Source organism: Gopherus evgoodei, chromosome 1 (genome assembly GCF_007399415.2).
Source record: "Gopherus evgoodei ecotype Sinaloan lineage chromosome 1, rGopEvg1_v1.p, whole genome shotgun sequence".
In the NCBI taxonomy this organism is placed as follows: Eukaryota; Metazoa; Chordata; order Testudines; family Testudinidae; genus Gopherus; species Gopherus evgoodei.
In genome coordinates this window covers 369,179,854-369,207,780 of record NC_044322.1, presented here as the reverse complement: position 1 = coordinate 369,207,780, position 27,927 = coordinate 369,179,854, and the positions used below count along the sequence as shown (strand labels likewise).

General features: G+C 54.8%; 1 protein-coding gene across 1 annotated transcript in view; it reads left to right on the top strand.

Annotated features, from left to right (window-relative positions):
- The window catches only part of SHANK3 (SH3 and multiple ankyrin repeat domains 3), a 727,758-nt gene that overhangs the window by 388,083 nt on the left and 311,748 nt on the right, over nt 1-27,927 (top strand). Inside the window, exon 14 of the mRNA XM_030541199.1 lies at nt 1,336-1,522. Within this exon, the coding sequence (XP_030397059.1) occupies nt 1,336-1,522 (187 nt within the window). The remainder of the gene's footprint in view (nt 1-1,335; nt 1,523-27,927) is intronic.

Here is a 27,927-nt window from a genome sequence, read left to right as displayed (position 1 = left end):
ATTCCCCCCAGTCCCTGCCCCCCAGTCCCTGCCCCAACCCCCAACTCCACAGCATTCCCCCCAGTCCCTGTCCCCCAGCATTGCCCTCAGTCCCTTCCCTCCAACACTGCAGCATTCCCCCCAGTCCCTACACCAACATGCTGGCCCTGCCCCGCAGTCCCTAACCTCCAGGCACTGCCCCCCAACACCACAGCATTCCGCCCAGCCCCTGTACCAACACCCTGGCCCTGCCCCCCAACATGCAGCGCTGCCCCCGCTTTCAGCCAAACCCCGTCCTTGGCCCCGAGGCACCGCCCCCCATCTCCGGTCCCCGGGCACCTGGCACCGCCCCCCATCTCTGGTCCCCGGGCACCCGGCACCGCTCCCCATCTCCTGGCCCCCGGGCACCCGGCACCGCCCCCCATCTCCGCTCCCTGGCACCCGGGCACCCGGCACCGCCCCCCATCTCCAGACCCTGGCCCCCCGGGCACCTGGCACCGCCCCCCATCTCCTGGCCCCTGGGCACTGGGCACCGCCCCCCATCTCCTGGCCCCCGGGCACCCGGCACCGCCCCCCATTTCCGCTCCCTGGCCCCCGGGCACCCGGCACCGCCCCCCATCTCCGCTCCCTGGCCCCCGGGCACCCGGCACCGCCCCCCATTTCCGCTCCCTGGCCCCCGGGCACCCGGCACCGCCCCCCATCTCCGCTCCCTGGCCCCCGGGCACCCAGCACCGCCCCCCATCTCTGGTCCCTGGCCCCCGCGCACCCGGCACCGCCCCCCATCTCCTGTCCCTGGCCCCCGGGCCCCCGGCACCGCCCCCCATCTCCTGGCCCCCGGGCACTAGGCACCGCCCCCCATCTCCTGGCCCCCGGGCCCCCGGCACCGCCCCCCAGCCGCGGCACGTGGCTCTGTCCCACGCCGCCCGGCCAGGGCAGCGCTCGGCGGGCGGAGGCTGCCGGAGTCGCGGTCCCGCCGGGCCGGGCCGTGCAGATGGCGAGTCCCCGCCCGCCCGCCTCCCGCAGAGGGGGCGGAGCCGCGGCCGCCGAGAGGCACCTGCCGCCCGGCGCTGAGCGTGCGGCGGCGCCGGAGGGAGCCGAGCCCCGCGGGGCCCCGCGCCCGAGCCATGCGCCGGCGGCAGCCCGCAGGCAGCGCGGCGGGGCGGCGCGGAGCCATGGAGCCGCCCGCGGCCGGCGGCCCCCGGGGGCCGGGCCGGGCCGGTGCCGTGCGACGGCGGCCGCTGGCGGGGCTGCGCTGAGCCCCGCGCCATGGCGCTGCCCCCCGGCGGGCTGGGCTGCGCGCTGCCGGGCATCAGCACCATAACCTATGTCTTCGTTTACAGCCCCAGCGGCGGCCAGGGCGCCCCACCGGGGCCGGGGCCGGGGCCCGGGGCCGAGCCCGCCCGCCACGCCGCGCCCGCCGCCCTCCGCGGGCCCAAGCGCAAGCTGTACAGCGCCGTGCCCGGCCGCAGGTTCATCGTGGTCAAGAGCTACACGCCGCAGGGCGAGGGGGAGATCCAGCTGAACCGGGGCGAAGCCATCAAGGGTGAGTGCGGGGGTGAGCAGCGCTGGGCGAGGGGTGCTGCGCACAGCTGGGCGGCGGGGATGGGAGCGAGTAGGGGCACCCCATGGGCAGCGCTGGGCGAGGGGTGCTGGGCACAGCTGGGCGGCGGGGGATGGGAGCGAGTAGGGGTGCCCCATGGGCAGCGCTGGGCGAGGGGTGCTGGGCACAGCGGGGGGGCAGGTGATGGGAGCAAGCTGGGGTGCCCCATGGGCAGCGCTGGGCGAGGGGTGCTGGGCACAGCTGGGGGGCAGGTGATGGGAGCGAGCAGGGGCGCCCCATGGGCAGCGCTGGGCGAGGGGTGCTGGGCACAGTTGGGCGGCGGGGGATGGGAGCGAGTAGGGGCAGCGCTGGGCGAGGGGTGCTGGGTACAGCTGGGCGGCGGGGGATGGGAGCAAGCAGGGGCGCCCCATGGGCAGCGCTGCGTGAGGGATGCTGGGCACAGCGGGGGGGCAGGTGATGGGAGCAAGCAGGGGCGCCCCATGGGTAGTGCTGATCAAGGGCTGTTGGGCACAGCTGGGGGCAGGGGCACCCTGCGGACAGCGCTGGTCGAGGGGTGCTGGGTACAGCTGAGGGGCAGGGGGTGGGAGCGAGCAGGGGACCCCATGGGCAGTGCTGATTAAAGGGTGCTGGGTACGGCTGGGGAGCAAGGGCACCCTGTGGGCAGCGCTGGTCAAGGGGTGTTGGGCACAGCTGGAGGGCAGGGGCACCCCATGGGCAGTGCTGATCGAGAGGCCCTGGGAACAGCCGGGGTGCAGAGGGTGGGAGCGGATGTGGGGGGGCCCTGTAGTGGGGTAGGACAGAATGGGGCCCCGCTGACCGTGGGCCCAAGGTGAAGCTGTGTGCAGGCAAAGTGCAGTCAGCAGCTGGCCAAGGGGCTGGTTCAGAATCACTGCAGATCCCCTCTCGGCTCTGAGAGGGAAGGACAGTATGAGGATGAAGGAGCAAACAGAAGTTGGTCCCTTGCCTGGCTGGGACTATTGCTGTGCCTATTGGGGACCCGCTGCTTTTGGGGTGTCCCCATTTTATAGGCATTGTGTTAGTCATGTTTGTCTGTAGTGGGGTCTGCTTTGTACAGGCGGTTTCCCTTGGGATTGCACTCTGAGATAAGTGCAGCAAAAATGGTTTGGGGGACTACAGAAACTTACCATTGTCGCTGCAAATTCTTGCAGTGCTCCATGCATGTTTCAGGGCATGGGCGTGCAGTCAACGGGGCCCAGTGACCCCCAGCCTCTGCTCGCTGGGGTTTTGTCAGTATCAAGTGTTCACATATCTTCTGAGGTGGTAAAGGGGAGACTGGAAGCTTCCTTTGCTTGGAAGCTGCTCCTAATAGGGTATCCCCGTCCTGCAGAGATGGTGGGGCCTTACCCTGGTGCGTATAAGTCCACAGATCACCTGACTTCTCTCTGAGATTTTAGAGGAATCTGGTAGCAGTAATTACCCAGTAAGCAGAAGCTGAGTTTTGCCTTTCCTTTTCTCTCCCTGTGGGCCTAATATCTTACCTGCCTGTCCTAAATCTCACCCTTGGCCTGGTTCTGCCTGCATTCATCCTTGTCTAGATTCCTAGTAATACTGCCTCCCTCTAGAAGAGGAATATCTTTGGAAAGAGATGCTGTTGAACTGGATGGTTTCGGTCAGAATGCTGGGCAGTCTCCTTGAAGGATAGGTTTCAAGAATTGCCTGCTCCTGGTCCAGGCCATGGTATTGGGCAGGGGATTGTTTTGAGAGGAAACTTTAAAGTGACTCTTAGTTTCCTTTTCTTTTTGTATGTTGATTGCTGAATGTTGCTTCACTTCACTGATATTTTCAAGTTTGTCATAAATGTCGCCAGACGTGCGCGTTGATGGGAGAGATTCTGTTTAAAGTGCCACAGTTCTCCCCCTCCCTGAAATCCTGGGTTAATATAGTGCCTTGGATGTCTCCTTTCTATTTTTCTCTTATTTTTCATATTTCCTCCTTCCATATGTATCTCTGCTTTGTGCTTTCGATAGGTATATAAAATAATAGTTGGGATTGACAACATAGGTGCGTTTCTCTTATTTGTCCTCGTAACGCTGCCTGCAAGGACTCAAGTGCGAGTACCAACCTCAGGGCAGACTGTCAGGAAGCTGGGCACAAACCCCAGATTGTCTGTGAGTTCTATGCTTTGATTTCATCAACCAATTATCAAGTGTAAACTCCTCAGGCACTATAACAGCCATGACATGGAGTTACAGACAGTCCCCTTGAGCACTCTGATCTACCTCGCCACCCAGGTACATTTGTGATAGATTGTCCGTAATACCAATACCAGCTCTAGTTACTCCCAGTCTCACTGGACCAGCCACTTACCCTTATGAGTTGTACCTTAGATCTCACACCCAAGACCACTCTTGTAGCTAATCCTGTAATATCTATTCAGATTTATTAACGAGGCAAAGGAAACCAGAGAGTTATTTACAAGGTTAAAGCAGCCGGACATAGATACAATTGTAAATTATTTGTGTAAGTTTTGAAGGGTAATAGAAGCTTCTGTAATCAGCAAGCTCTCTATGTCCTTTAGAGCAAACCCTGGCTAAGCATCTGGGGATCTCCTGCCTATGCCAAAAAACATTAACCCCCCCTCCCAGTCCCAGCAGCTCACGGAGATAGCAAGTTGCTTTTGTTTGGGTTGTTCTCCTCCTCCTGCCATGTGCTCTGAGCTGAGCACTCAGCTGTTGGGTGGAGTGGTGGAGTCCACTTGCATGGCTCATCTTCCTGGGGAAGGGAGCAGAACAACAAATGTCTTTTTTGTTGATAGTATATAGGGAAATTCCAGTGGCAGCCACCCACAGTAGTCCATCTGGTCTTGATGGACCTTTCCTGTAACAGAACACTTTCTTTTGAAGATCAGCTCTTCGTGCTAATTAATATCTCTCGCCTGTCTGGTGATTTACGCAGTCACAGAGATGTAGAACAGAACCACTCAGGGTACAGATGTTGTAAGCGACAGTAATGCGGGTAGCACCTGACAGGCATTCAATGAAGTCAAAACACATCCTTATCATTCTAATACCTATTTTAACAATACTAATACCCAGGTGAGCCAGGCTGATTCCAGCTTTGTATTTGTCAGTGTCTCATTGAGATGTGGGGACCTTGGCAGGAACTGGCACCTCTCTGCCAGCGCCACAGTCCTCCCTCATAATACACAAACAAGGGGACGATCAGTTAAACTGAAACACAACACATATAAAGCTGATAAAATGACATGCTTTTTGCACAAAAAACAATCTCTGGGATAGACCTGCTCCAGTGTGTCAGGGAGGCCAGAATTATAGCAGAATTCAAGGTAGGATTTGAGATTTATGGGATCTTGAGAACATCCTCAGTTACATTAGAAAGGATTTTTAAAAATCATGTAAGTGCTCCTGCTTCAGGGCAGAAGCCAGCCTCCCACTGACAAGGCTAGGAACAAATTTCCCCAATGAGCAAGAATCCCATCATTTTCACAGCAGGATTTCTTGAATCTTCCTAGAAAGCATTGTATGTTGGGCACTGTCAGAGACAGGATACTGGGCTAGGCCCACTGGTCTGATCCACTGATAGTGTCTCTGTGGTCAGATTCTAGCCTGCCTCTGACCTGTTGAAAGGCTGAGGAGGGAAATATGCCCGCTTTGTACTTTTGTTCCTGTTTCTGTTTATTTGTAGCCGTGAAAGGTGCCATCTTGACAAACCTGGAGACTGAAGTCCTTTGTCTACAGCGAGAGAGGCAGGGGGCAGGAATGGGCAGCTCTTTACTCTGACCCTATGGTGCTGTTTTGCTGTTCTTGTGGGAAGGAGAGGGATGATCTGATAGATATGGGGCTCTGCCCTTGTCGTTGCTCTTCGAGTTCACTCTCAGGTTCCCTACCCCGGCAGCAAACTCTGCTGGGGGCTATCTGGACTGCTTTGGGAGATGTCTGGTCACTGGTTCGTGTACAAACCCGCCGTTCCCATTGCGAGCTGAGGCAGATGTCCGGCTATGGCTCTGGGTCTCTTCTGCCCGACCTGCAGGAGGGAGAGACGGTTCCTGGCTGACACGCTGGGGCACTCTGCTGGAGCTGGCTCTGACTAACATTCTTGCCAGAGCATCAGCTTCTCAAGAGACGCCTGGGGCTGGGGGGAGTCAGGATCTGACCAGAAGTGGGAGAGCAGCTCTCTAAGGTTGGGATAACGTTCATAGGGTGCCAATGGCCATGGAGTTTCCACAAATGGAAGTACTGAAAGGTGTTTGTGGGAGCATGAAATAGACGATCTCTCTGGGGATGGAGGTGCTGTACTGGGGGGAGTGGGAGCTGTCTGGGAGTAGGGTTCCTTAGGGAGCCAGAGAGAAGATGGGCGAGGTGTCCCTGGATGGCAGAAGATGAGCAGAGGAGCTCTCTGCAGACGGGTGCTGAACAAGGGAAGGGGGCGGTCCTGCAGACGGGGGGCTGAGCAGGAGAAGGGGGAGAGGTCTGCAGACTGGGAGGTGGGGAGGAAGGCTGAACAGGATGTCGCAGAGTGTGGGGAGTCTCGCCCTGCACCCCTCTTCCTGGGACCCACAGTGACTCTCAGCCAGCCAGTAAAACAGAAGGTTTATTGGACAACAGGAACACAGGTTACAGCAGAGCTTGCAGGCACAGTCAGGACCCCTCCACCAAGTCCTTCTGGGCTTTCAGGGTGCTTGGATCCTAGCTAGGATACCCTGAATTCTGCCCACACAGCCCCAAGCCCAAACTCAAACTGCTTCCCTCCTGCCACTCCCTTCCTTTGTCCCCCTTCCTGGGCAAAGGTGTTGACCTTTCCCCTCCCTTACCTAGCTCAGGTTAGTATCGTCCATCCCCTAAAGTCCTCCCCTGCTCTCCCATTCCCCGCACAGACAGCCCCTACTCCATCACACAGGAGAATGGGGAGTGATCTGCAGACAGGGGTCCTGAGCAGGAGAAGGGGGAGCTGTCTGCAGACGGGGGTCCTGAACAGGAGAAGCAGAAGTGGTCTGCGGGGGGGAGGCTGAACAGGGAAAGGGGGAGTTCTTCGAGTGATTGCTCATATCCATTCCAGTCAGGTGTGCGCGCCGTGCGTGCACGTTCGTCGAAAGATTTTTACCCTAGCAACTCCGGTGGGTCGGCAGGTTGCTCCCTGGAGTGGCGCCGCTATGGCGCCTGATATATACCCCTGCCGGCCCGTCCGCTCCTCAGTTCCTTCTTACTGCCGTGTCGGTCGTTGGAACTGTGGAGCGCGGCATAGCTGTCCTCCATGTACCTAGCTTCTCCTTGTTCATTTGTTGTATATAGTTGTTGTTAGTGTATAGAGTACTTAGTTCTTAGTTGTCAATTAGTTTTTGTGTATATAGTTTAGCGGGTTCGGGCCCTAGCCCTTCCTGGTGCCCGGGCTCATGCCAGGGTCGCCGGGATTCAAGCCGTGCTCGTCCTGCAAAAAGCTGATGCCCACGAGCAATCCCCACGACGCCTGCCTAACGTGCCTTGGGGAATCGCACATATCCGAGAAGTGCCGCATTTGTAAGGCTTTCAAGCCGCGGACCAAGAAGGAGAGAGACCATCGGTTGAAGACTCTCCTCATGGAGGCAGCTCTCAACCCTCCTCCTTCGGCGCCGACACCGCGCTGGCACCACGAAGACGCCTCAGCACCGGCCTTCCCCAGCGCTGGGTCCTGACAGACAAACATCAGCGGCTTCCACTCCTGCGACGCAGACTCGTGCGGACCGCCTGGCACCGACTCCTCCCGCGACCCCGATGCTAGTAATACCGTCGACTCCGGGCCTGAGAGGTCCGTCGAGTCCGGTCTTGGTGAGCTCCCCGGGGAGACCCGTGGTAGAGCTAACAGTCCCATCTACTCCAGAGACATTCTCGTCGGCCAGGGACCTGATCGCGATGACCAAGTCTGCTCTGCCTCAACCCCCGGCACCGCCAGTGAGGGTTCTTCAATCTAGAGACAAACCGGCAGCCATGAGACCTCCGTCCCGGGAGTCGACGAGCCGGCACCGATCTCCACCTAGGTCCCGGCACCGCTCCAGGTCCCGTGGAAGATCTCGGTCGAGGCGCCGCTCGCAGTCCCGGCACTGCTCACCACGGCGGTACCGGTCGTACTCGTGGCGCAGATCCACCTCCCGGTATTCTCAGCACTGTTCCAGTTCTAGACACCACTACCGGCACCGAGACTCCTGCAGCCGCTCGCGACGTCGACGTTCCCAATCCCGGTCGACCTCCCGGCACCGAGCTGGTGGCAGGTCCCGGTTGAGGTCTCAGCACCGTTATGATTCCCGGTACCGGTCTCCAGCACTGAGAAGGTCTCCACCAACGGGGGCAAGGGGCCCGTACCAACCTCAATTGGCCCCCCTCCGGCTGTCTCGCCAACCGTCTGTGTCCTCCCAGGCGGATAGCCTGTATGCCCCGGACACGGATGTCCCGGCCATGTTGTTCCACGAACCCCAGCCCCAAGAGCATGGACCGCAGCAGGGGGGTTCTGGACACCTTGGGCGTACCATCAAGCCGAAGGCCTTCAGTCGGGGCCCCCGCGCTCCAATGTCTCGGAGCACAGGGTCCCTGAGGCCACAATTTCCCGTCCTCCTCCTCCTCCTACCGTGGAGGAAAGGTTGTCCCAGCCTCAAGACCCGGAACCCCCTGCGGAGTCGGACGCAGTCCTTCAGACAGAGCCCTCCGCAGACCCACTCCTCCCGGGTCTCTCCTCGGCATCGTCTCCGGACGAGGCTGTCACTGGGACATCATGTGCTTGTAGAACACAAGTCCAGGCATGTCTGGGGGGCATTGCTGAGTCCCTAGGCCAGATTGAGCAGTTCCCCTGGTGGGGCTTCATACAGGTGAAATACTAAACCTCCACTTGACCTTAGGGCGCACCAGGACCTCCTCAGGCGTGTCGCACAGAACATGAACCTGCAGGCCGAGGAGGTCTCGGAGATACAAGATCCAGTGGTGGACATATTGTCAGCAGATGCCCCCACTCGGGTGGCCCTCCCGTTTATTAAAACCATTCAAGCCAACGCCACTACCATCTGGCAGTCTCCGGCTTCTGTTCCCCTTGCTGCACGAGATGTGGAACGTAAATATATGGTCCCCTCAAAGGGGAATGAATACTTGTATGTCCACCCTTCCCCTTGTTCCCTCGTCGTCCAATCTGTGAATGAGAGGGAGCGACATGGTCAGCAGGCCCCAGCCCCAAAGTCCAAGGAGGCGAGACGCATGGACTTATTCAGCCGCAAGGTCTACTCTGCCGGGGCCCTCCAGCTCTGTGTCTCTAATCATCAGGCCCTCCTTAGCCGCTACAATTATAACACCTGAGCCGCAGCGGACAAATTTAAAGAGCTGCTCCTGTAGGACGCACGTCAGGAGTTCTCCGCGATCCTGGGTGAGGGCAAGAAGGTCGCGAGAACTTCCCTGCAGGCTGCTCTAGATGCTGTGGACTCAGCCGCACGTACTCTGGCATATGGCGTTACTATGCACTGTATCTCGTGATTGCAGGTCTCCGGCCTTCCCCCGGAACTCCAATATACCATCCAAGACCTCCCATTCGAGGGCCAAGGCCTGTTCTCCAACAAGACTGACCCTAGGCTACAAAGCCTGAAAGACAATAGGGGTCGTTATGCACTCCTTGGTGATGCATACACCTATAACCCAACGCAGACCCTTCCGGCCACAGCAGCAACGCCGGCCCTTCCCCCAACCCCGGGAGAGGCAGGACTTCACCAGGCGGCGAAGCAGGAATGGTCGCCGCAGACAATCCGGCAACCAAGGGGGCCAAAACCAGAACCCCTCCAAGCCTTCTTCCGGGCCCATACCTTCCTTTTGAAGGTGCGCCCGAGGGCATTGTACCAGTTTTGTTTATGGACCCATCCCCTCCTTTTTCCAACCGTCTTTCCCTTTTCCTCCCTGCATGGTCCCAACTAACATCGGACTGCTGGGTCTTACGCATGGTGGAATCTGGATACCGCCTGCAATTTGCTTTAACTCCTCCCTCCCACCCCCCTCCCTCGTCCCTCTTCAGGGACCCCTCTCATGAGCAACTCCTCCTACAGGAGGTGCAAGTGCTCCTCGCAAAGGAGCATAGAGGAGGTTCCCGAGTTTGAGCGGGGCAAGGGGTTTTATTCCTGATACTTTCTAATCCCCAAGGCCAAGGGAGGTCTCAGACCTATTCTCAATCTGAGGGAACACAACAGATACCTACTAAAGTTGAAGTTCTGTATGGTATCCCTGGGGACCATTATCCCATCCCTGGATACTGGTACGCCGCCCTTGACATGCAAGATGCCTACTTCCATATAGCCATCTTCCCACCCCACAGGAGGTTCCTCCGGTTTGTGGTCAACCGGCAACGTTTCCAATTCGCGGTCCTCCCATTCGGCCTGTCTACAGCCCCAAGAGTGTTCACCAAGTATATGGCTGTAGTCATCGCCCACCTTCGCCGCAGTCGTATTCATGTATTCTTCTTCGAGTGATTGCTCACATCCATTCCAGTTAGGTGTGCGCGCCGCGCGTGCACGTTCGCTGGAAACTTTTTACCCTAGCAACTCCAGTGGGCCGGCAGGTCGCCCCCTGGAGTGGCGCCGCCATGGCGCCCAATATATATCCCTGCCGGCCCGCCCGCTCCTCAGTTCCTTCTTACCGCCGTGTCGGTCGTTGGAACTGTGGAGCGCGGCATAGCTGTCCTCCACGTCCCTAGCTCTCCTAGTTATCTATCGCTTATCTATCGTTTATCTCTAGTACTATTGTAGTTGTTAATTAGTTTGTTAAGTAGTCAACCGGCAACGTTTCCAATTCGCGGTCCTCCCATTCGGCCTGTCTACAGCCCCAAGAGTGTTCACCAAGTGTATGGCTGTAGTCATCGCCCACCTTCGCCGCAGTCGTATTCATGTATTCCCCTACCTGGACGACTGGCTTATCCGGGGGACTTCCGAGGCGCAAGTCCTCAGGCACATCCGCATGGTCACAAGCCTGTTCATAAGCCTAGGCCACTGATCAATGTGGAGAAATCAACGCTAATCCCCACACAGCTGATAGAGTTTATCGGCGCCACCCTGGACGCCACCCTTGCCACAGCCTCTCTGCCTCCCTCGAGGTTCCAAACTTTGGCAGCCATCATACGGAGACTGCAAGCAGCGCCCCTAACCTCGGTGTGCACCTGCCTTACCCTCCTGGGCCACATGACGGCCTGCACGTTCGTAACGAACTATGCAAGGCTCCGCCTAAGACCCCTCCAGTCCTGGCTCAACGCCCAATACTGTCCAGCCAGAGACCCAATCGACATGATTGTCACTATTCTGCAACATGTCTTGGACTCCCTTCAGTGGTGGCTGGACCCTTCCGTGGTGTGTGCGGGGCTCCCATTCCATTCACCCCAACCCTCGGTGTCCCTGACAACAGACGCCTCCTCCCTGGGTTGGGGGGCTCACCTCGGGCTCCTGCAAACACAAGGCCTGTGCTCACCTCGTGAACTAGCCCTCCACATCAACGTCCAGGAGTTGAAAGCAGTCCGCCTTGCTTGTCAAGCGTTCCGTCACCATCTGCAGGGCCGTTGTGTCTCCGTGCTCACCGACAAGATGACAACCATGTATTATATAAACAAGCAGGGCGGCATGAGATCCTCCCCCATGTGTCAAGAGACCTTACGACTTTGGGACTTTTGTATAGCCCATTCAATTCACCTCATCGCATCCTTTCTCCTGGGGGTGCGAAACACTCTGGCGGATCATCTCAGCAGGTCCTTCCTGTCCCACGAATGGTCCCTTCGCCCGGATGTGGCTCTTCCGCTCTTCCGGAGGTGGGGGTTTCCCCAAATGGACCTCTTCACATCCCACGGAAACAAGAAATGCCAGATGTTCTGCTCCTTCCAAGGCCTCTCACCGGGTTCGGTGGCGGACGCCTTCCTTGTTCCGTGGACGACGCACCTGCTATATGCCTTTCCACTGTTTCTGCTCGTCCACAAGGTCCTGTTGAAGATGCGCAGGGACAGGGCCCGCTTGATCATGATAGCTCCAGCGTGGCCTCGGCAGCATTGGTACTCCATGCTGCTGGACCTTTCCGTAGTTGACCCTGTCCCGCTGCCCTTTCATGTGGACCTGATCACTCAGAACCACGGCAAGCTCCATCACCTGGACTTCCAATCGCTCCACCTCACGGCATGGCTCCTGAGTGGCTGACCCAGTCTGAGCTCCGTTGCTCTACCCCAGTGCGGCAGGTGCTCCTGGGCAGCAGGAAGCCTTCCACCAGAGCGACGTATTCAGCCAAATGGAAACGCTTCACCTGCTGGTGTGCGAAACGGAGTTTCGTTCCAACCGAGGTCTCCATTGCTCAGATCTTAGACTACATATGGTCTCTCAAGCAACAGGGCCTCGCGATTTCATCTCTCCGGGTTCACCTGGCAGCCATCTCCACCTTTCACCCGGGCGGGGATGGCCGCTCGGTGTTCTCACCCCATGGTGACTAGATTCCTTAAGGGCTTGGAGCGTCTCTACCCCCAGGTTCGCCACCCTGCTCCTACCTGGGACCTTATAGACTCATAGACTCTAGGACTGGAAGGGACCTCGAGAGGTCATCGAGTCCAGTCCCCTGCCCTCATGGCAGGACCAAATACTGTCTAGACCATCCCTAATAGACATTTATCTAACCTATTCTTAAATATCTCTAGAGATGGAGATTCCACAACTTCCCTAGGCAATTTATTCCAGTGTTTAACTACCCTGACAGTTAGGAACTTTTTCCTAATGTCCAACCTAAATCTCCCTTGCTGCAGTTTAAGCCAATTGCTTCTTGTTCTATCATTGGAGGCTAAGGTGAACAAGTTTTCTCCCTCCTCCTGATGACACCCTTTTAGATACCTGAAAACTGCTATCAGGTCCCCTCTCAGTCTTCTTTTTTCCAAACTAAACAAACTCAATTCCTTCAGCCTTCCTTCATAGGTCATATTCTCAAGACCTTTAATCATTCTTGTTGCTCTTCTCTGGACCCTCTCCAATTTCTCCACATCTTTCTTGAAATGCGGTGCCCAGAACTGGACACAATACTCCAGTTGAGGCCTAACCAGCGCAGAGTAAAGCGGAAGAATGACTTCTCGTGTCTTGTTTACAACACACCTTAACCTGGTTCTGACCCAGCTCATGTCCCCTCCATTTGAACCTTTAGCGACTTGCTCCCTTCTCTACCTCTCATGGAAAACCATTTTCCTGGTGGCCATCACGTCAGCGAGAAGGGTCTCGGAGCTTCGAGCCCTCACGGCAGATCCCCCGTATACCGTGTTCCATAGAGACAAGGTGCAGCTGAGACCACACCCAGCCTTCCTCCCCAAGGGTTTCCATCTTAACCAGGAGATCTTCCTACCTGTCTTCTTCCCGAAACCCCATTCGTCTTGCAGGGAGCAGCAGCTACACTCGCTGGACATCCGTAGGGCGCTCGCCTTTTACATAGAAAGGACTAAGCCATTCCGCAAAAACCCCCAACTCTTTGTTGCGGTGACGGAATGTGTCAAGGGGTTACCCGTCTCCTTGCAGAGGATTTCCTCATGGGTAACGTCCTGCTTCCGCACCTGTTATGAATTGGCGCACGCCCCCCCCCGGGCCACGTGACTGCGCACTCCACCAGGGCTCAAGCCTCATCGGCTGGTTTTCTTGCTCATGTGCCCATTCAGGAAATCTGCCTGGCAGCGACCTGGTCTTCTGTCCATACCTTCGCTTCCCACTACGCCCTGGTTCAGCAATCTAGAGATGACGCAGCCTTCGGCTCTGCCGTGTTGCACTCTGCGACATCTCTCTCCGACCCCACCGCTTAGGTAAGGCTTGGGAATCACCTAACTGGAATGGATGTGAGCAATCACTCGAAGAAGAAGAAAAGACGGTTACTCACCTTTGTAACTGTTCTTCGAGATGTGTTGCTCATATCCATTCCACACCCGCCCTCCTTCCCCACTGTCGGAGTAGCCGGCAAGAAGTAACTGAGGAGCAGATGGGCCGGCAGGGGTATATATCCAGCGCCATAGCGGTGCCACTCCATGGGGCGACCTGCCGACCCACCGGAGTTGCTAGGGTAAAAATCTTCCGACGAACGTGCACGCGCAGCACGCACACCTAACTGGAATGGATGTGAGCAACACATCTCGAAGAACAACAGTTGCAAAGGTGAGTAACCGTCTTTTGTCTGCAAATGGAGGGGTGGCTGCAGACCTGGCCGGGGGGGAACTGAACAGGAGAATGGGTAGCAGTCTACAGACGGGTGTCCTGAGCAGAGAAGCAGAAGTGGTCTGCAGATATAGGGGCTGAACAGGAGAAAGGGAGCGGTCTGCAGGCCGGGGGAGCTGAACGGGGAAGGGGAGCAGTCTGCAGACGGGGGCTGAACAAAGTAAGACAACGGGGAAAGTTGTTTAGGCAGGGCTTGGCAGGAGCGGGGCTGAGAGCATCATGGATGTGTAACGTTTCTCTGTGTGTCTTTCTCTGCGTCAGCAGCGTGGGACATGTGAGGGTGTCTCTGGCCTTGTCTACGCTGCAGGTGTGGGGGTTGATGTAAGATGTGCAACTTCAGCTACGGGAATACTGTAGCTGAAGTCGATATATCTTATTTCAACTTACCTCCCGTCCTCATGGCACGGAATCGACGGCTGCGGCTCCTCCGTCGACTCCGCTACCGCTGCTCGCTCTGGTGGAGTTCCAGAGTCGACAGGAGCACGTTCGGGGATCGATATATCACATCTAGATGAGATAAATCGATCGCTACCCGCCGATCCGGCGGGTCGTCTGGACGTCCCCTCTGTGTGAGAAGTAGCTGTTCAGCTGAAGGTATGTTGCCTGCTGCCATCTTACCCTGTACTGCTCCCTGTCTTTAGAACCTGTTGGGCCATCCTGAAGATGCCTGGGTTAAGTTCTTTATCAGAGCGTGTTTGCCTTTTCACAGTTTCTTCTAGGGCTGTTGAGGCTGCAGGGCAAAACCTCTGAGCAAGAGTCTGATCTGCTGGGCTTGGTGGCATCAGGAACCAGTAGAAGTGCTCCTTGCTTTTGAGCCTGCAGGGATTGTTCTCAGTCACAGAGCTAATCACTTGCCCTCCAGATGATGAGAGTCCTGCCCTTCACTAGTTGATTTCCTGGGGCGTGTTCAGCACCACATCGAAGCACATATGTGGGGGAGGGAGGGGACTAGGCAGGGTGGATTTTTCTGGGCTGTTATGCCAGGGAGGCAGGGGGGTTCATCAGGACTCTGATACTCTAACTATCTTGAGGATGGCTGGTAATAATAACCACACATGAATCAGCATAGAGATTCCATGTGTTAAGTTACTTAAGGACAGAATCCAAGCAGAGGGGAATTCATCTTTGATCTGATTCATGCAGATAGGGAGGAACGGGGTGAGAATACTAGGTTAGTGATCATCATCTGCTGGAATTCAGCGTAGCAAGGATGTAGAAAGAAACAGTTGATAGACACAGCAGAACAAGGGGATTCAACTTCAGGAACACAAACTCTGGGTGAATTTAGAAAACTTGGAAGCCTATTGTTTGAGTCTGGTGTGCTTTATACTCCCAGAATGATAGAGATTCCTAAGGACTCACCAGGATGTATAGGAATGGTTTGTCTGGCTTAGGGTTTCATATGGCCATTCATCAGCAAAGTATCTAAGCAACTCCTGTGTAAAACTGATAGCAATAGCTAAGTCCCTAGTGGAGTTCATGAACTCCTGCCTCTCCTCCCTTTTGGGGTTTTAAATCTTGCTTGTGGAGTGGTTGTAGTTTTGTTTGCTTGCCTGGTTTGGATTTCTGTGTTTTTATTTTTGTGTGTGTGTTTGAGTTTTGGGGGTGTGTGGGGTAGCTGTTACAGTGGTATCATTCTCGTGATGAAAAAGATTTTGTCAAAGCACAAGGGTTTGCAGTGTTTCCTAACAATAGACTCTGGATTTGCCGTCTCCTCTGGAAGATCTTTACACAGCCAGAGCCCCTAGGCAGAGAACGTTTGTTTTGGTCCCCGAGTGCTTCGTTTGTGATCTGTACCTTCCCAGAGGAATGCAGCTGTTTTAGTGTTTTGTAGATGGAGATGTGGTCACTGCAGTAGATGAGGCTTAATCCACAATTAGGACCAAGATCTTAAAATGCCATTTGAAACAGATTGGGAATGACTGGAGGGACTTGAGCACAGGTCTGACATATCATGGGGGCCTAGGTCACGGAGGAGGCAGGCTGCTGCTTTCTATACCAGCTGCAGCTTGTGCATCGTCTTCATATTCAGCTTCAGAAACAGTGAATTACAGTAATCCAGCTGGGCAGTGATGAATGTGTGGATCACAGGGGCTAGGTTCTCATCCACGATGGAAGGGGTGGAGTTGCCTGGAGAGCATGAAGTGAAAGAAGTCACTGAGGCCACCTGCTCCTCCAAGCTTCGTGAGGAGTCATGCAGGACCCCAAAACTTTGCATCACTTTGATGAATGTGGTCTGTGCACCTGCAGGGGAAGGTGAAGATAGTCTATGGGCAGCTCTTCAAAGCGTTTACTTCGGCCAGCCAGGATCACTTTGCTCTTATCTGGATTCAGCTTGAGCTGGCTGTCACAGCTTCAGAGTTAACTGTTCCTTTGACTCCCCTTCTGGTCTTCCTTGAGAGAGACCCACTTAAGGGTTTAGGCTTCCTAGCAGCCACCTCCTTGGGTCAGAGATCCACATCTCCCTCTTTTCGGACCCGGGGTTTAAGCTTGCAGTCGCTCTACGCTCCCTGTGATTTCCTAGCAGGTCTGATCGGGATCCAGTGTCCATGGTTAACTCTTTCTCCAAGGGTTGTAACAGTGTATGACAGTTGTCAGGCAGCTTTTACAAAGCATACTGCGTTGACTCTTGGGGGTGGGGGGAAATAAAAAAAATGTTTAAAAAAATAAATGCCTACAGTCATGCTAAAAGCATACCACAGGTCACCTCCAGCTCCGGCATAGAGCTCTGGTAGGTGTCAGTCTTTCAAACTCCAGCCTCAGTTTGCCCCTTTGATTATAAGTTCATGTCAGTTTTTAGCTCAGAAACCAGACCCTGATTGAACAGTTCTTCTTCGAGTGATTGCTCACATCCATTCCAGTTAGGTGTGCGCGCCGCGCGTGCACGTTCGTCGGAAACTTTTTACCCTAGCAACTCCAGTGGGCCGGCAGGTCGCCCCCTGGAGTGGCGCCGCCATGGCGCCCAATATATATCCCTGCCGGCCCGCCCGCTCCTCAGTTCCTTCTTACCGCCGTGTCGGTCGTTGGAACTGTGGAGCGCGGCATAGCTGTCCTCCACGTCCCTAGCTCTCCTAGTTTCTATCGCTTGTTTATCGCTTATCTCTAGTTCTATAGATAGTTGTTAATTAGTATTGTTAAGTAGATAGTTTAGTAAAGGGGACGAAGGGTCCAAACAGCAGGACTCCGCTGCGGCTCCGGAGACAGAGGCGAGGGCTGAGGAAGACCCTCAGTTGGACACTATTGTGCCTGGGGTCTCATCATCCTCCTCCCCGGATGAGGCGGTGGCGGGTACCTCCTCCAACAGTCCCCCCCCGCTGGATCTCAGGGCGCACCAGGACCTCCTCAGGCGATTGGCTCAAAACCTGAGTCTGCAGGCAGAGGAGGTCTCGGAGATAGAGGACCCAATTGTCACCATCCTCTCTTCCGATGCTCCCACCAGGGTCGCCCTGCCGTTTATACGGACCATTCAGGCCAATGCCAATACTATCTGGCAGTCCCCGGCCTCCATCCCTCCGACAGCGAAAGGAGTCGAGAGGAAGTACATGGCCCCTTCTAAGGGGTACGAATATTTACATGTTCACCCGACTCCCGGTTCACTGGTAGTGCAATCGGTGAACGATAGGGAGCGTCACGGCCAGGAGGCTCCGGCCCCCAAATCCAGAGAAGCCAGGCGGATGGACCTCCTTGGCCGTAAGGTGTATTCGGCTGGGGCGCTGCAGCTCAGGGTCTCTAACCAACAGGCCCTGCTGAGCAGATAGGCCTTTAACTCCTGGGTGGCAGTGGACAAATTTAAGGAGCTGCTGCCACAGGATGCTCGCCAAGAGTTCACGGCCATCTTGGACGAAGGCAAGAAGGTCGCGCGCACGGCCTTGCAAGCCTCCTTGGACGCTGCGGACTCGGCTGCCCGTACCCTCGCGTCAGGAGTTACGATGCGTCGCATCTCCTGGCTGCAGGTTTCCGGCCTTCCGCCAGAGCTCCAGCACACGATACAGGACCTTCCTTTCGAAGGCCAGGTCCTGTTTTCCGATAAGACAGACCCCAGACTTAAGAGTTTAAAGGACAACCGGGTCATTGCGCGGTCCCTCGGGATGCACACCTCCGTGACACAGCGTAGACCCTTTAGGCCGCAACAACAGCAGCACCGTCGGCCGTTTTCCCAGTTCCGCCAGCGGCAGGACCCTTACAGGCGCCGCGGCAGGAACGGGAGGCGCAGGCAGTCGGGGAACCAAGGGGGGCAGAACCAAGGCTCCTCAAAACCCCCGCCTGGTCCTAAGCCTTCATTTTGAAGGTGCGCTCGAGGGCGCAGTAACAGTTTCCCCTACGGATCCTTCCCCTCCGTTTTCCAACCGCCTTTCGTTTTTCCTCCCGGCGTGGTCCCAAATAACATCGGACCGCTGGGTCTTGAGCGTGGTGCAGACGGGGTACCGCCTGCAGTTTGTTTCGTTCCCTCCTTCCCGCCCTCCTTCCTCGTCCCTCTTCAGGGACCCCTCTCACGAGCAATTCCTTCGGCAGGAGGTGCAGACGCTCCTCAGCAAAGGAGCTATGGAGGCGGTTCCCGAAAACGAGAAAGGCAAGGGGTTTTATTCCCGCTATTTTCTGATCCCCAAGGCCAAGGGGGGCCTCAGGCCTATCCTCGACCTGCGAGAACTCAACAAATACCTCGTGAAGTTGAAGTTCCGCATGGTATCCCTGGGGACCATCATTCCATCCCTGGATCCGGGAGACTGGTACGCCGCCCTCGACATGCAGGACGCGTATTTCCACGTTGCCATTTGGCCACGCCACAGACGCTTCCTCCGCTTCGTTGTGGGGGCTCGTCATTATCAATTTGCGGTCCTCCCGTTTGGCCTGTCCACGGCCCCGAGGGTGTTTACAAAATGCATGGCAGTTGTCGTGGCGCATCTTCGGCGCAACCGTGTCCACGTGTTCCCTTATCTGGACGACTGGTTGATTCGGGGCACGTCGGAACAGCAGGTGTACAGCCATGTCCGCGTGATCACCGGCATGTTTGCGAGTCTGGGCCTCTTGATAAACACAGACAAGTCCACCCTGAGGCCCACTCAGAAGGTGGAATTTATCGGGGCCGTCCTGGACGCCACTGTGGGCAGGGCCTCGCTGCCTCGGCAGCGGTTCCAGACCATGGCGGCGATCGTTCAACGCTTGCGGTCAGCCCCGTTGACGTCAGTGAGGACATGTCTAACCCTGTTAGGCCACATGGCGGCGTGCACCTTTGTGACCGACTACGCTCGGCTCCGCATGAGGCCTCTCCAGCTGTGGCTTATCAGTCATTACAGACCAAGGCAACCGCTAGACATGTTAATCACAGTCCCCCAGAAGGTCTTAGATTCCCTCGGCTGGTGGGGGGACCAGTCCGTATTGTGTGCGGGTCTTCCCTTTCACCCGTCTCAGCCCTCGGTATCCCTGACAACGGATGCCTCAGATCTAGGCTGGGGGGCCCACCTAGGGACCCTGCGGACGCAGGGCCTATGGTCCCAGGAGGAGGTGGGGCTACATATCAACATGAGGGAGTTGAGAGCGGTCCGCCTTGCTTGCCAAACGTTTTGTCATCAGCTTCAGGGTCGTTGTGTAGCCGTGTTCACGGACAACACGACGACCATGTATTATATCAACAAGCAGGGCGGCACCAGGTCCTCCTCCCTGTGCCTCGAGGCGATACGACTCTGGGACTTTTGCGTAGCCCACTCCATTCACCTCAAGGCTTCCTTCCTTCCCGGAGTACGGAACACGCTGGCGGATCGATTGAGCAGATCCTTCCTGTCACACGAGTGGTCCCTTCGACCGGACGTCGCTCTCTCCATTTTCCGGAGGTGGGGTTATCCCCGGGTGGACCTCTTCGCGTCCAAGGGGAACAGGAAGTGCCAAGCGTTCTGCTCCTTTCAGGGCAGGGAGCCGGGGTCGATAGCGGATGCCTTCCTCATCCAGTGGTCGACCCACCTGTACTATGCGTTTCCTCCGTTCCCTCTGGTTCACAAGGTCCTCCTGAAGGTGCGCAGAGACAGGGCTCGTGTTATCATGGTGGCCCCGGCATGGCCCAGACAGCACTGGTACACCATGCTGCTAGACTTGGCCGTAGCCGACCCAGTTCCCCTGCCCCTTCATCCGGACCTGATTACACAGGACCACGGGTCCCTCTGTCACCCAGACCTGCAGTCGCTGCACCTAGCGGCGTGGCTCCTGCGTGGCTAACTGGTTCCGAGCTGCGCTGCTCCACGCCTGTGAGAGAGGTGCTCTTGAGCAGCAGGAAACCATCCACAAGAGCCACATATTCGGCAAAATGGAAACGCTTCTCCTGTTGGTGCGTAGAGAGAAATCTCCGCCCTATGGAAGTTTCGGTATCCGAAATCTTAGATTATGTTTGGTCCCTCAAAGAACATGGTCTGGCCTTATCGTCGTTGCGAGTCCATCTGGCAGCTATCTCCACCTTTCACCCGGGTGCGGACGGTCGCTCCGTTTTTTCTCACCCGACGGTGTCGAGATTCCTTAAGGGGCTGGAACGGTTATTCCCTAACGTCCGTCCCCCTGCTCCAACCTGGGATCTTAACCTGGTGTTGTCCCGGCTCATGGGGCCCCCCTTTGAGCCGTTAGCTACTTGCTCCCTGCTTTACCTCTCTTGGAAGGCTGCCTTTCTAGTAGCTATCACCTCAGCTAGACGGGTGTCGGAACTCCGAGCCCTTGTGGTGGACCCCCCATACACGGTCTTCCACAAAGACAAGGTGCAGCTTAGACCACACCCTGCCTTTCTACCCAAGGTGGTCTCAGCCTTCCACGTCAACCAAGAGATTTTCCTCCCGGTTTTTTTCCCAAAACCTCACTCCTCAGGCAGGGAGCAGCAGCTCCACTCGCTGGATGTCCGTAGAGCTCTCGCGTTCTACATAGAGAGGACCAAACCCTTCCGCAAATCCCCCCAGCTTTTCGTGGCGGTAGCGGACCGTATGAAAGGGCTTCCTATCTCCTCCCAGAGGTTATCCTCGTGGGTTACGTCCTGTATCAGGACCTGTTATGACTTGGCCCATGTCCCTACGGGCCGTGTGACTGCGCATTCTACCAGGGCGCAGGCGTCGTCGCTGGCTTTCCTGGCCCGTGTGCCCATCCAGGAAATCTGTCGGGCAGCGACCTGGTCATCGGTCCACACCTTTGCTTCCCACTACGCCCTGGTCCAGCAGTCGAGAGAGGATGCGGCCTTCGGAACTGCAGTGCTCCATGCCGCGACTTCTCACTCCGACCCCACCGCCTAGGTATGGCTTGGGAGTCACCTAACTGGAATGGATGTGAGCAATCACTCGAAGAAGAAAAGACGGTTACTCACCTTTGTAACTGTTGTTCTTCGAGATGTGTTGCTCACATCCATTCCACACCCGCCCTCCTTCCCCACTGTCGGAGTCGCCGGCAAGAAGGAACTGAGGAGCGGGCGGGCCGGCAGGGATATATATTGGGCGCCATGGCGGCGCCACTCCAGGGGGCGACCTGCCGGCCCACTGGAGTTGCTAAGGTAAAAAGTTTCCGACGAACGTGCACGCGCGGCGCGCACACCTAACTGGAATGGATGTGAGCAACACATCTCGAAGAACAACAGTTACAAAGGTGAGTAACCGTCTTTTCATCTGTTCCTTTGCATCGCTTGGGCCTTTGATCTCCAGTCTCTGGGGACAGGTAATCACTGGTCAGTGGCCCTCTCCTCCGAGTGGAGCTTCGAAAGGTTGAGCTTTTGCATAACCAGGCTTATGTAATATGTGTTAACCACTCCCCAGAGATTCCCAGGAAACCAAGTTAACACTTAGTACCCAAAAGTCCTTGCCTGTCTGACACATTTCAGTATAGTGGTTTGAACTCCTTACACTTCCCAGATCTTGCATCTGCCACAGCAGCTGCTCTTCATCCAAGAACTGATTTCTTGTAGGCATTTCTACGTGTTAAGAATGGCAGTCAGTGGAGAATGAGTTTCAGAGTTGAGTATCATTGGCATGCTGTTGCCAGCTGAGTCTGTGGCATCTTACTGTCTCCCAGTCATCTCATGTAGGTATTGTAGAGGAAGGCACAGTATGGACCTCTCTGTGACCCTGAGGGCAAGACCTTTTGATGAGAACACTCTTTCCATTCCACGGATATATCTTGAGGTTGTTAAACAGCAGCTAATAAAGTTAGACCTTTTAAATTTAGCAGGTCCAGATAATTTTCATCCAAGAGTTTTAAAAGAACAGTCCCAGGAGCTCACTGAACTGTTAATGTTGATTTTCAGTAAGTCTTGGAGCTCTGGGGAAGTTCCAGAAGACTGGAAGAAAGCTAATGTGACAATTTTTAAAAAGGGTGAACAGGATGACCCGGGTAATTATAGGCCTGTCAGCCTGACGTACATCCTAGGCAAAATAATGGAGCAGTTGACACAGGACTTGATTAATCAAGAATTAAAGGAGGGTAATGTAATTAATGCAAATCAACATGTGTTTATGGAAAATAGATCCTGTCAAACCAGCTTAATACCTTATTTTGATGAGATGACAAGTTTGGTTGATAAAAGTATACCTCTACCCCGATATAATGCGGTCCTCGGGAGCCAAAAAATCTTACCATGTTATAGGTGAAACCGCCTTGTATCAAACTTGCTTTGGCCTCGAGCATTTCCATTATGAATAGTCAACAAACATGCCTGGCCCTGCCCCCTATCTGACCCCCACCTACTTCCCGCCCCCTGACTGACCCCTCAGAACCCCCAACTCATCCAAACCCCCCACTCCTTGTCCCCTGACTACCCCCTCCAGAGACTCCCCACCCCTAACCACCCCTCCCAAGAGCCCACCGCCTATCTAAGCCCCCCGCTCCTTGTCCTCTGACCACCCCCTCCAGAGACTCCACCCCATTCCTAATCACCCCTAGGACTCCCATGTCCTATCCAATGCCCCCATGCTCTGACTGCCCCGCCCTCGAGCCTCTGAACCATCCAACCCCCCCTTCTCCCTGTCTCCTAACTGCCCCCCAAGACCCTTGGCCCCTTATCCAAGCCCTCGGCCCCGGCCCAGCACCCTTAACATGCTGCTCAGAGCAGTGTGTCGGAGCCTGACATGCTGATCCACCAGAGCGTGCAGCCCTGCCCCTCACAGCGCTGCTTTACCGTGTTATATCCAAATTCGTGTTATATTGGGTCGCGCTATATCGGGATAGAGGTGTAATAGTGTTGATGTAATAGACTTCTGTAAGGTGTTCGACTTGGTACCACACCATATTTCAAATGTATTTAAAACTGGCTAACTGATAGGTGTAAAAATGTAATTCTAAACAGGGAATTGTCATCAAATGGATGTTTTGGTTTTTTTATCAGAGGGGTAGCCGTGTTAGTCTGGATCTGTAAAAGCAGCAAAGAATCCTGTGGCATCTGATAGACTAACAGATGTTTTGGAGCATGATCTTTCGTGGGTGAATACCCACTTCGTCAGATGCATGTAATGGAAATTTCCAGGGGCAGGTATATATATGCAGGCAAGCTAAAGATAACGAGGTTAGTTCAATCAGGGAGGATGAGACCCTGTTCTAGCAGTTGAGGTGTGAAAACCAAGAGAGGAGAAACTGGTTCTGTAATTGGCAAGCCATTCACAGTCTTTGTTGAATCCTGAGCTGATGGTGTCAAATTTGCAGATGAACTGAAGCTCAGCAGTTTCTCTTTGAAGTCTGGTCCTGAAGTTTTTTTGCTGCAGGATGGCCACCTTAAGGTCTGCTATAGTGTGGCCAGGGAGGTTGAAGTGTTCTCCTACAGGTTTTTGTATATTGCCGTTCCTAATATCTGATTTGTGTCCGTTTATCCTTTTCCATAGCAACTGTCCCGTATGGCCGATATACATAGCAGAGGGGCATTGCTGGCATATGATGGCGTATATTACATTGGTGGATGTGCAGGTGAATGAACCGGTGATGGTGTGGCTGATCTGGTTAGGTCCTGTGATGGTGTCACTGGTGTAGATATGTTGGCAGAGTTGGCATCGAGGTTTGTTGCGTGGATTGGTTCCTGAGCTAGAGTTACTATGGTGCGGTATGCAGTTACTGGTGAGAATATGTTTCAGGTTGGCAGGTTGCCTGTGGGCGAGGACAGGCCTGACACCTAAGGCCTGTGAAAGTGTAGGATCGCTATCCAGGATGGGTTAAGATCCCTGATGATGCGTTGGAGGGGTTTTAGCTGGGGACTGTATGTGATGGCCAGTGGAGTCGTGCTGGTTTCTTTCTTGGGTTTGTCTTGAAGTAGGAGGCTTCTGGGTACACGTCTGGCTCTGTTGATCTGTTTCCTTATTTCCTCGTGCAGGTATTGTAGTTTTGAGAATGCTTGGTGGAGATTTTGTAGGTGTTGGTCTCTGTCTGAGTGGTTAGAGGAGATGCGATTGTACCTCAGTACTTGGCTGCAGACAATGGATCGTGTGATGTGCCCAGGATGGAAGCTGGAAGCATGAAGGTAGGCATAACGGTCGGTAGGTTTTCGGTATAGGGTGGTGTTAATGTGACCATCACTTATTTGGACCGTGGTGTCCAGGAAGTGGACCTCCCATGTAGATTGGTCCACCATCACATACAGTTTGATCATCCCCTCTTTGGATCCGGGAGACTGGTATGCTGCCCTCGACCTCAAGGATGGGTACTTCCACATCTCGATATGTCCTGCCCACAGATGTTTCCTCAGGTTTGTGGTCTGCCACAAGTATTATCAATTCATGGTCCTCCCCTTTGGCGTGTCCACAGCCCCTTGTGTGTTCACCAAGTGCATGTTGGAGGCAGGTTCACGTATATCCATACCTCGACAACTGGCTGCTCAGAGGACCCAGGGACCAAGTGAAGGCTCAGATCCGCTGCGTGAGATTCACCTTCGACCGGTTGGGTCTCCTTCTCAGCGAACAAAAATCAACCCTGTCACTGACTCAAAGGATAGAGTTTATCAGAGCAGTGTTGGACTCAGGCAGGGCCAGGGCCTCACTGCCGGAGATCCATTTCCAGGCAGTGACGAACATCATACAAAGCCTCAGATGGTACTCTACTATCACAGCAATGGGTTGCTACAGGCTCCTCGGCCACACAGGGGCATGTACCTATGTGGTACAGCATGTGAGGCTGAGGCTGAAGTCTCTCCAAGCTTGTCTAGTGTCGGTCTACCGTCCAGGGCATAACTGCCTGAACACAATGGTCACCCTTTCAGTGCAGGTCCTCGAGTCCCTCCACTGGTGGCTCAACCCACAGATGTGCAAGGGAGTCTCCTTCAACAAACCCCAGCCCTTTCTGTCTCTAGTAACGGTGCATCAGCGCTGGGATGGGGCGCTCACCTGGAACTATGGACTCAGGGCCTCTGGCAAATCTTCCAAGCCCAATTGCAGGGGAAGTGTGTGGGGGTCATGACAGACAACACACCTGTGATGTTTTACGTAAACAAGCAGGGTTAGGCTCGTTCCTCTCTCCTGTGCCAGGAGGTCCTCAAGCTGTGAGACTTCTGTATAGTGCACTCTGTTCACATGGAAGCATCTTACCTTCCAGGTTCCCAGAATGAATTAACAGACTATCTCAGCAGATCCTTCCACAACCTCGAGTGTGCCATCCGCCCAGACGTGATACACAGCATTTTCCAGAAGTGGGGAGTTTCCCAGATCAACCTGTTTGCCACACAGGGCAACAGAAAGTGCCTGCAAGTCTGCTCCTTCCCGGAATCACAGTCCTGGCTTGCTTGCAGATGCGTTTCACCTCCCCTGGGCAGACCATCTGTTGTACACATTCCCACTCATCCACAAGGTTCTGCTCAGGATCCGCAGAGACAAGGCAGCAGTCATACTGGTGGCACCAGCATGGCTCATCACCACTGGTACACCATACTCCTGGAGCTGTCGGTGGACACCCCAATCGTATTGCCTGTGGTCTCAGACCTGATCACCCAAGACCATGGTCACTTTCACCACCTTGACCTCCAGTCCCTTCACCTCACAGCTTGGAAGCTTCATGGCTAAACCCCATGGAACTCATGTGCTTTGAGCCTGTTATAGAGGTCTTTCTTGGTAGCAGGAAACCCTCCACTAAGGTCACCTCCCTGGCCAAGTGAAAAAGGTTTGCAGTCTGGTGCTCTCAGAACCACTCATCTGGCAGCCGTTGCTGCTTTCCACTCAGGAGCAGCTGGGCGTTCCGTCTTCGCCAACCCTATGGTTGGCCATTTCCTAAAGGGCCAGACAGGTGTAGCCTCAGGTTAGACAACTGATCCCAGTGTGGGAATTTAACCTGGTCCTTTCCAGACTAATGGGGCCACGATTTGAACCCTTGGTGACTTGCTTACTCCTCTACCTGTCATGGAAATTGGACTTCCTAGTCGCCATTACTTTGGCAAAGATGGTATCAAATATAAAAGCCCTCACCTCCAGCCCTCCTCACAGAGTTTTCTATAAGGACAAGGTGCAGCTTAGGCCTAACCCAGCCTTCCTTCCAAAGACTGTGTCCCAATTCCACTCCAACCAGGACATTTTCTACGTGTTTTTTATCCTAAACCTCACACTGATAGCTGAGAACAAAGGCTTCACTCCCTGGGGACGTTCGACGAGCGCTTGCCTTTTACATTGAATGCACAAAGCAGTTTTGTATGTTGAACCAGCTGTTCCTGGCAGTGGCAGACCAGATAAAAGGACTCTTGGTCTCGTTGGAGACAATCTCATCATGGATCGCGTTCTGTATCCGGACATGCTATGAGTTAGCCAAAGTTTCAGCCCCTGCACTAACGGCACATGCTGCAAGAGTGCAGGCCTCCTTGGTGGCGTTGATCCAGGAGATCTGCAGGGCGGCTACATGGTCCTCAGTTCACACTGTCACCTAGCATTACACAATTATCCAGCATACCAGAGACAGTGCAGGCTTTGGCAGAGTGGTACTCCAGTCAGTGATTCCATAACTCCAACCCCACCTCCTGGGTAGGGCTTGGGACTCACTTAATTGGAATCAACATGAGCAAGCACTCAAACAGTTACTCACCTTCTTGTAACTGTTGTTCTTTGAGATGTCTTGCTCATTTCCATTCCAAACCCACCTGTCTTTCCCTCTGTCGGAGGAGCTGGCAAGAAAAAACTGAGGAGATGTCAAGTTGGCAAGGTCCTATATTCACCGCCATAAAGATGCCACTCCAGAGGGTTCCACAGCCACCCCAACAGACGCTGCTAGGGGAAAAACCTTCCAGTGATGGCACACGCACACTTAATTGAAATGGACATGAGCAACAGATCTCAAAGAGCAACAGTTATGAGAAGGTAACCGTTTTTTATCCCTCTAACTAAAGGAAGTGTGGGAAGCAGGGCCAGCTATCACTTTACTGATGCCACTGAGACTTGTTCTGTTTTCATTGCCCCAGAACCTCTACTGGAATGGTGGACCTTGGCTCCTGGGGCCCTGGTACAGGAAAGTGTTGCAACCATTGAGGATGGAGTTTGACGCTCATACTGGAGTTTCTCAGTATCTTAAGTCAGTCTGTCCTTGCTGTCCTGGCTCTGCTGGGTCAATCTGCAGCAGAGGTCTTTATCATGGATCAGCATCTACTTCCCCTGTGCCTTGCTCGTGAGCTCCTCCTGACTGCTGGAGACCCACTGGGCTACCATCCTTCTCATGCAACCAGCTTTGCTTCCTCACAGCTGCCATCTCAGTGTGAGGGGGTCAGTTGTTGAGGAGGGAAGAGTTTCAAGTGGCTGAAATGCAGAAAACATCTTCTCCAGCCATGTCTTCTCCAGCTGAGTTGTAGGCTCCTCATTGGTGGCTGCTTGCCTGCCTGGTGGCATGAAGGCTTGCAGGAGTGGAAGCCTTAGACCAGGCCCTTGCTATGGTTCAGGAGAAAGCTCGGAGATTCATCAATCCGTTGCAGCCAAGCAGCCCTCTTTATAAACAAGCATACACTGAGCCAGCAGAGGCCTGGCATACAGGTAGCAGTGGGGCCCTCCAAAAGGATAGGTGTATTCTCACCGTCAAGGTTATCCGATTCTATTGGCAGCAAGGCTGGCATTCGTGGGTTCCTACCTAATAAGATACCAAGCATCTGGATCTGTTGAGGCATAAGATTTATTCCTTGGCCACTTTCTAGAATATTGTAGTTAGGACTGGCTGGAAAACAAGAACCGTGTTGGTTTTTGTTCCAATGCAGAATGAAAACAAAGGATGGAACCTCAAAATTATTCACAAAATGGAATTCTTGGTTTCTGTTCAGGAA